At 34.9% G+C, this 9,206-nt stretch overlaps 1 protein-coding gene across 2 annotated transcripts; it reads left to right on the plus strand.

Moving 5' to 3' along the window:
- Positions 1 to 1,241: 1,241 nt before the first annotated feature.
- LOC111377844 (serine/threonine-protein phosphatase PP1 isozyme 3) lies at positions 1,242 to 7,664 on the plus strand. Of its 2 annotated transcripts, none has more exons than XM_023000977.1 (4): positions 1,242 to 1,581; positions 5,630 to 6,189; positions 6,258 to 6,475; positions 7,285 to 7,664. In XM_023000977.1, the coding sequence occupies exons 1-3, from the start codon at positions 1,404 to 1,406 to the stop codon at positions 6,444 to 6,446; spliced, it is 927 nt and encodes a 308-aa protein (XP_022856745.1). In that variant the 5' UTR covers positions 1,242 to 1,403; the 3' UTR covers positions 6,447 to 6,475; positions 7,285 to 7,664. The 2 variants fall into 2 exon arrangements, with proteins under 2 accessions (XP_022856745.1, XP_022856744.1); XM_023000976.1 differs by having other exon boundaries at positions 1,245 to 1,581; positions 6,258 to 6,449.
- The last annotated feature ends 1,542 nt before the right edge of the window (positions 7,665 to 9,206 follow it).

A 9,206-nucleotide genomic window follows, 5' to 3' on the forward strand; every position in this document is an offset into this window, starting at 1 on the left:
CCCTACCTTTCATTTTTTGGCGGATTACACCCTTACCTTTACCTTTTTTTGCGCAAAACGTCATTCTGTTAACTTTTCGTTAAAATGCTCCGTTAAATAAAAAAGGTAATTAGCACAAAAGGTCCCTACCTTTTAAAGTTATTGTGCAAAACGTCCCTACCTTTTATTTTTTAGCATAATTAGCAGAAAAGGTCCCTACTTTTCAATATTATTGTGCAAAACGTCCCTACCTTTCATTTTTAGCATTTTTATCCCTACATTTCACATTTCATTGCGCAAAAGGTCATTTTCATCCATTTTTTCAATAAAATGACGATTTTACTCTCCTATTCAAATAAAACAAAAAGAAAAGATGAATTATCAACTGCAACCATAGTCCTTAAATTTTTAAAAAATTACAAAAAAATCATAAATTCTCAACCACCACCATTTTCACAACCTATCAAGCTGTCAACTATAAATCCACATAATACCACCTTTTGGCCACCATGTCCACCGGACTCCACCACCGTAAATGTGGTTGTTTCAGATAGATTGATGACCAATACTATGGAGGAGGATATTGGGGAGAGTGAGGCGATGCTGGTGGTGGTGGAGTCCGATAGGTGTTGTGGTCAAAAAATGGTGCTATATGGATCTATAGGTGGTGGCTTGGTGGGGTTGTGAAAGTGGCGGTAGTGGAGAATTTATGATTTATCTGTAATATTTTGAAAGATTTAGATTATGATTGCAATTAATTAATTATTTTTTTCTTTTCTTTTTGTTTTATTTCAATAGGAGGGTAAAATCGTCATTTTATTGAAAAAATGGATGAAAATGACCTTTTGCGAAATGAAATGTGAAATGTAGGGGTAAAAATGCTAAAAATAAAAGGTAGGGACGTTTTGCACAATAATATTGAAAGGTAGGGACCTTTTCTGCTAATTATGCTCAAAAATAAAAGGTAGGAACGTTTTGCACAATAATTTTGAAAGGTAGGGACCTTTTGTGCTAATTACCTTTTTGATTTAACGGAGCATTTTAACGAAGAGTTAACAGAATGATGTTTTGCGCAAAAAAAAGGTAAAGGTAAGGGTGTAATCCGTCAAAAAATGAAAGGTAGGGACGTTTTTTCACAAAAACATTGAAAGGTAGGAATGTTTTGTGCTAATTACCCATCAGTAAAATATTCTTTTCGAGTAGCCCTTACAAAAAATGTAAAGTAAAAAATTCTAAGAGTATAATCAACTGCGTTTATTGGAAACTTTCTTTCATTTTCTCAAACAAACATCATTCAATTCTTCGTCCCTCCACTTGACCCAATAAGCAAAACCCACAAAAAAGTTGAATTGGATTTTCAGTTATTATATATTGTACAAAGTTTGACGATCCAAAAGAAAGGCGAGGGGTGTAGCAGGGGACTAATGGACCCTGCAGTACTGGACAAGATAATTGAGAAGCTGATAGAAGTAAGATCCTCAAAGCCAGGGAAAATAGTGCAATTATCGGAGTCTGAAATCAAACAGCTTTGTGCTGCTTCTCGTGAAATTTTTGTTAGTCATCCCAATCTTCTTGAACTTGAAGCACCCATCAAGATTTGTGGTATTTTTCCCTTATCATATGTAGTTTTTTTTTCTGTATAAAATTATTTGCTTTATGTGATTAACACAATAATTTCTTGGCTATGAGTGGTTTCCGGTGCTACTGGATGATTTTTAATTTTTTCTGTCCATGGGTATTATTATCATTTTTAGATGGAATGGCTTTGTTTCTATGGTGGATATGTTCGATTTTTATATTCTTCGATTGTCTATCTTTGTGTGTGTGTGTGTCTCTTCGTTTAATGATTAATTTTTATGGTGCTTGAATGAATGTGAAATTTCACTGGATATTTATATTTTAGGGTTTTCTTTGGTGAGTCTCAATTCTTTCACGTGTGATCAAGTACTCCAAATTTGTTTTTCAGTGTCTATTATTTATTTAATTAGTAATCGATTTTATGATCCTTTTGTGGCTTGTGATAACTAACCAAGAACATATTACAAACAAAAAATGTAAAATTTAAGGCTGTTGTGGATAAAATTGGTATCGGCTGCATGAATCCTTTTTCTGCACTTAGTTCAAGTCATTAAGCTGCTGAATGGTTAGCAAGTACAGCAGATCATATTAGTTTTGGTCTCATCCTTCCTCTTTTGACTTGTTCTACCCAGATTTGAGAATAGAGGTCTATACGAAACAAGTCATGACCATCTAAATCATTTTATCCTTAATTAACCCGTAATATATGAATATCTAAAAAATTTTAGTTGCATCCTCCTTTTCTTTCTGACTTCTCAGCTATATACTTGGAATATGAATAAATTTTGAATTTTATATGTATTCTTTTTTGGTTCTGTTGGCTTTGGCATTACAGCTTGCATATGAAGGTGCCAGATTTACCAATAATGTGCAGACGATTAGCAAGATTCTCTTTGTTAAACTAACAATTTAATCCCTCATACCACTGCATAAATTTGACTCCAATTTGTCTGGTCCTTTCAGTACTTTTGGGGACTGATATCAAGCTCGCTACCTTCCTAAATTGAAATTAGTCATGTGTAGCAAGCTTTTGATAAAAATCACATTTTGAAACAACTCATGAAACTCAGTGTCTTTCATTACAATAAATGCACGTATTTGATTTGAATCCCCCAGCCTTTTGCTTTCAGTCCTTTTGGGGATGATATGAAGTTTGCAACTTTCCTTAAAGTCTCACACCCACTTGTAGGAAAAATCCCCATGAGACTCAAAAACTTTTATTTGTGATAGTATATGTGAACATTTGAATTGAACCCGCCCCCTCCCAAAAAAAAAAAAAAAATTCTTAATGGTTTTGTGATTTTTAATCTAAAATCTTTCTTCCATTGATTGGAAGGAGTATTAATCCCTTTATCAACCGGATTACATTGATAACAACATACGGTCACCAAGCCTTACAAATAACTCTTTCTGTTGACTCAGCTGTACAGATGGACGCTTAAAACTGTTAGTGTTGGGTCTCCAACAGATAGACAAGTTGCAGTTTCCTTGGTTTTCTGTGTTGATCTCCTAGCTGAAGATTTCCCTTGCAATATTGTATTCTGTTCTTGGCTTGGCAAGACTCTTGCAGTTATTTTGAAATATTCATATGTTTCTCTCCCTCATAGACAAGCCAAAATGTGGTGGCAATATCTATGTGGTTGGAAACCATACCTCATTTCCACTCCAGCTTCCGAACACACACCCAAAAAAAATAATAATAATAATAATAATCTAAAAAAAAATGTAATAAGGGGACAGAAAAAGAATGGCTAAGAGAAATCTCTGCATGACAGTTAATTACTTTTGTGTACGATTGGTACATCGTAATGTGGCTGAATTATTCCTCTCTCTTATTTGTTACGTGTTATTCCTTCCTTTCGTTTTTGTTGTGTGTCCTATACTCGGTGCAGGAATACGTATGTTGTGATGCCTTATAAGCTTGAACTATGTGCCAAAACAAAGTTCTTGACGACTCTGCACAGATTAATTTTTTCATGGCATGCATTACTTTAAAAATTACAATGTATTATATATTCGATTGCTTGATGCATGTTTATTGTCCTACCAAGTTTTAGGATCCAGTAGTTATATTTGTACTAATCTTTTCTTTGTTTTAATTCCTTCCTTTTCATAATTGAAATAGTAGGCATTTCATTAGTGAAGTTACAAATTAAATCATCTAGAAAGAATTAACTTAGATGCTTATTTCCTATAGATGCACTCAATTGTCAATTTGGTATTATCTCTATACATTCATCTTTTACCAAAATATTGTTAGTTCAAATAGCACTCTGAAAAATATGGTGGATTGTAAGAGTCGGTAGAAACTATTGTAGTCTTGCCATTAAAATGTGAGTTACACCATACGTGCTGTTAAAATCCACCACTTTACAGCCACTTTAGAGAATGAAAAGATAGGCGTTATGAAAAACTTAAACTTAAACTAAATACACTGCTCAATCCTTCCCTCCTCGCTTCTCTCTTTATCTGTCTTCTCTTTCTATTATCTCTTTGTCTTCCACTTCCACTTCCCCTGTCCCTGTCCCCGCCCCTGCCCCTGCCCCCGCCCCCGCAATTCTGGCTATAGCTGCTTTTGAAAACTTAATTGCAGTGTTTTTATTTAACACTTCTACTCTTACCATATTTTTCTAACTGTAACTTCAGTTAATAATATTTGGTAAACAGCTTCTTTGGACATAGCTCGATGTTTTCCGTTGTCTTCTAAAATGAAATATATTTTCGTTAATTGTAATGATGACAAATTAAAACCTATTTTCGAAAAATTTAAGGTTGGTGACATGACTCTCTTTTTGTTGTTTCTTTCAGTTCAAGTCTTATCTCTTTAGAATGGCAAAGAAATCTAGTCTTTGCAACCACCCTTACTAATGATAATTTCTATTTACTCCTCCTCCTTTAGATTGTTTCTCTTGATTTTATTGCTCTTGTGAATGAGTTTCTTTAGCTATGCAAAAAAAATGCTCCACTGTCTAAGATATTATTTCTTAAATTATCTTCAATCTGTGCCAACCCTCATTCTTGTATGTGTATTATGGATAAGACATAACTTGTATAATAACCGGTCAACAAAACTTCCTTTAGCCCTTGTTTGAGCCCCAATTTTAGTGGAAAATGTATTTTGTAATAGTGAATGATATTTTGGAGATTGTGTGGTTAAAAAATAAGGAAAGTTTTTTATTTACTTGTAAAATTACTTTATTGTAGAATGTGTAGTTGGAAATGAGTATTAAAAAAATAGGGGCCAAACACAGGCTTAACTTCAAATATATCTTTTTATCACATAGAATCCCTATAACAATTCTCCATTTCTTCTAATATGCTCCAATGGGATCATGATCCTTTATTTTGATTTCTGTGTCATTCTATGACTAAAGGGACATTCTATTTATTTATTTTTATCTATTTGACCTAAAATATTTAGATTTCAAAGTATGCCTACAACTTTTTAACTTATGATTTATTCCCCTAAAGTCATATAATCAGCTGAAACTATGTTATCAATGAATAGCATACAACCAAGGACTTCATCTTGGATATTTGTCGTCCGTGAGTGAAGTCTTTCCATAAGGATCTAAAGCGGAAACTTAATGTAATATTATTTTACTAGGAAATTCCTTAGTAGTCCTTCCTGCTAGATTTCACACTTGTGATTGCTCCCTTGTACAAATTCTTAGACTATTGATACATTTAATAGATTTTTTTTCTTGACCTACCTGCACTTCCCTAAAAAACATATCATATTGCTTTTCTACCTCAATGAAACCATATGTAAGTTTTGTTTCTTTTATCTGTAGTTATACATGATAATGCTTGTCTCCGTATGCATGGCCTGAATACCCATGTTAATAACATGGGGAAACCATTGCTCTGCCTTTCTTTTGCATTTGCAGCCGAGTTTCTTCTGCGTCTTGAAAAGTTGTATAACTTTTTGCTTTATTGGTTATTACTTTTTAACTTGAAAGCAATGGCTGGCTCATGCTGAACCTTTGAACTGATAAAACATTACCTCTACAGTTCTATGATCTTTTAAGCTATAAACTAACCACGTCCTTTTTTTACTTGGTTGTTTCAGGTGACATTCATGGTCAATATAGCGATCTGTTGAGGCTTTTTGAATATGGTGGTTTTCCTCCTAGGTCCAATTACCTATTTTTAGGCGACTATGTAGATCGAGGAAAGCAGAATTTAGAAACAATATGCTTGTTACTTGCATATAAAATCAAATATCCAGAAAACTTTTTCCTTCTTAGAGGAAACCATGAATGTGCTTCTATAAATAGGATTTATGGATTTTATGACGAATGTAAACGCCGGTTCAATGTGAAATTGTGGAAAGCCTTCACTGATTGCTTTAACTGCCTTCCTGTTGCGGCACTTATAGATGACAAGATATTGTGCATGCATGGAGGACTATCACCAGACCTCACAAACCTCGACCAAATTAGAACCTTACCCCGCCCAACTGCTATCCCGGATACGGGTTTGCTTTGTGATTTACTCTGGTCGGACCCTGGTAAGGATGTTAAAGGATGGGGAATGAATGATAGAGGAGTTTCATTTACCTTTGGCCCTGATAAAGTCTCAGAATTCTTGGCAAAGCACGATTTGGACCTTGTCTGTCGTGCTCACCAGGTAAAGATTCTTCTATTCCGTCCTTGTTATAGTTCATGCTGTTTGCCTGATTACTTGTTGTGTTTCAGGTTGTGGAGGATGGTTATGAATTCTTTGCTGACAGGCAGCTGGTCACCGTGTTTTCAGCCCCCAACTACTGTGGTGAATTCGACAATGCTGGTGCAATCATGAGCGTTGATGAAAACTTAATGTGCTCTTTTCAGATTCTGAAGCCTGCAGAAAGAAAAAACAAGTCCATGACGTCCACAAAAATGTGATTGGTGCGTCGCTTCTTATTGGTTTCAAGGTCATCTCAAACTGATTTTTATGTCATGTAATTTCTAAGCTTTTTTTGGGGATGCTTCCTCTTGGCTTTGTATTGGCATTGGCATTAACATTGGCGTGGATTATTAAAAAGGTTCTTCCCTATGGGAGGTCAGTTAATGTTTCACCCAATCTTGTAAGTCCGAATTGAGAATATATCATAATTAGTCCCCGACCTTTAGCCGTGAGAATAATTTGGTCCATTTAGATAGAAACGGTCAATTTTGGCATTAGAGAATGATATGGCAATCACATGCCAATTTATGTGTGGGACAAAAATGTCTCAACATTATTCCTTATTTTAATTAAAATTAACAACTTATTAAAGGTAATATAATTAACACAGAATGAAATAGAAAGCCACTTCATCATCTTCTGCAAAAACCGGATCATCTCCTTTACCAAATCCGTTTCCACTAGGCCACTGTCAATTTTAAGGATAAAATTAATCCACAAAATACACATTCCCCCGCCTTAAAAGCTTTCCTCGTTCAAATGCAAAACGCCTTGCCCCAGCTCTCACCATTAAAAACACTCCTTAGGGCATACGGTTATGGATTTTTGCCTTCTCCGTTTTCATGTGTTTTAATAGAATTTGCTCTGGGAACACTTTATGATGACATGTTACTGAATGCAATAAAAAAGTAAGTGTCATTGCGATCTGTGGTATAAATGCTAATTTTTGACATTTCTTCATTATAAATATGAAATTAATCAGTTACTGTACCTTGCAAATTGCAGCATTTTTCGTTCAGTTTGTGCCGTTAAAACTATTTGTTTCTCCCTGTGCAGGCACCATTCTCTATTTTGAAGAAACCACAGTTTCAGCTCCTGTGCATCCCTCTGACCAAGAAATAAGCACTCTGCTCACCTTTACTTATCTTAAGAATGTAGTATGGTTAAGAATGACCTTTATTTACTGCTGGTCCTGTGGAGTAGCATGAACTATTAGCTGTAAACGTCCATTTATCCCTCTATGGAAGGGCTATTCCATGTAGGTATAATTTGTTTGGAAACTCCAGTTGGCCATTTTTACCGTGGAATGTTTTTTATTTTGCGAGCGAGTTTCCAGACTGCTGTTGAGGACTAAATTGTGTGTATTTTGTTAGTTGAAGAGAATTTCTAAGTAGAGAGTTGTGTTAATGGAGAGATTGGTTGTTGGAGTTTGATTTTATTGTTTTTTGAATTGGTGGCATGGATATGAGCAAGCACCTTTCTCTACTGGGATTGAACTGGATCAAAGAGAAAAAGCATATAAAATAATGAAATTGTGCTAGTGTTGGGAGTGTGTGTGTGTGTGTGTGTATATATAGGGACCGTTTAACATGGCTTTTGTTTCCCGTGGAAGAACTTTTGAAAAAAGCTACCTTAATTTTTGTTAGGAAACTAATTTCAAAATAACTTCTTATTCCTGAACCCTTTTTAGAGGAAGTTATATTGGATCAACTTCTTCTACAATCTCTTTTAACTATCAAAAACGCTTTCATAAAATTAGTCAAATTGATCAAAAAGCAGCTTTTAAATCTGAAAAGTTCCTTTTGACTTTTTGAAAGTCATGTCAAACGGGTTGTTATTATTGTTATTTGAGAATGAAGTAGAGTTGAACGAATGATCTAGAGTTTTTAAAAAACAGTTGGAGATTCGTAGGAGGATGATTGTGTATCTTGTAGACTTGTAGTGCATTCTAGGCAGTTTAAGCAATGTTAAGCAAGATGGTGGTGTACGTCCAAAGATGTTTTTCATTTCAATCCTTTTTAAGTCTTGTGGGACAAAAATTGGTATTCTTCGTGTCATTGCAGTTATTAATTATTATATGGATGGTTACATTAATTCAAAATTATTTTCCCCCCACAATGCTCAACGACGTAACCTAACATAGCCTTATCCCACATAGGATATTTGTATTTACATCACTACTTGTCATCAATTACATATACGATTAAAAAAAAAAGACACTAATTGAAAAATCCTTTTTGGGGTATTGCACATGACCTGTTTATATATTTATAATTAATGGACACAGATATTATTCTGAATTGTAAATAATTTGATAATTTGAGATGCTAAAGGTGCGGCTGGGTCCTTTCTAATATACATTAGTCATGAGATAAAATAATTCACATTTTGATGGTGATATTGTTATGCCTAATCCAACAAGGCTCCAAGAATGGTCATGTGAGTCACATAACAAGCAAATTCAGGTCCACACTTTAGGTCACTTCAGAACACGTTTTCCCTTTTCTAGGTACAAAAGGTTTCACGAGACAATTTAATGCTACATTTTTCTCTTCAAAGAAGATTCTCCCGTTATGCCGAAAGAAGAGGTGCTAACCAACCTTCACTGATGTAGCAGTAGGGTCATCAAGAGAATGGGAGCAGAAACAAGGGAAGAACTTCTTAACAGTCTGTTATCCAGATCGGGTGTGACCGCCAAACTACAAATGTATGAAACAATCCGATCTTGTATTAAATATACCGGTGGTCACTATTAATGCAATTTCATATTGATGTTAAATTTTCATTTCATTTTAAGTGAGTTCGAGAAATCAAACCTCGTTATATTTGTTAATTTGACTTATATAGAAAATTTTAATTATTTTGCAGGATTTGCTACATGTAACCTGGCGTTTACATGCCCCTCACATGGGGGGTGAGTCCCACGCATTTATTGTGCACGGACCCCACCCCCCATGTGAGGGGGGGGGGGGAACTGG

Source organism: Olea europaea, unplaced genomic scaffold (assembly GCF_002742605.1).
Source record: "Olea europaea var. sylvestris unplaced genomic scaffold, O_europaea_v1 scaffold1731, whole genome shotgun sequence".
Taxonomy (NCBI): domain Eukaryota; kingdom Viridiplantae; phylum Streptophyta; class Magnoliopsida; order Lamiales; family Oleaceae; genus Olea; species Olea europaea.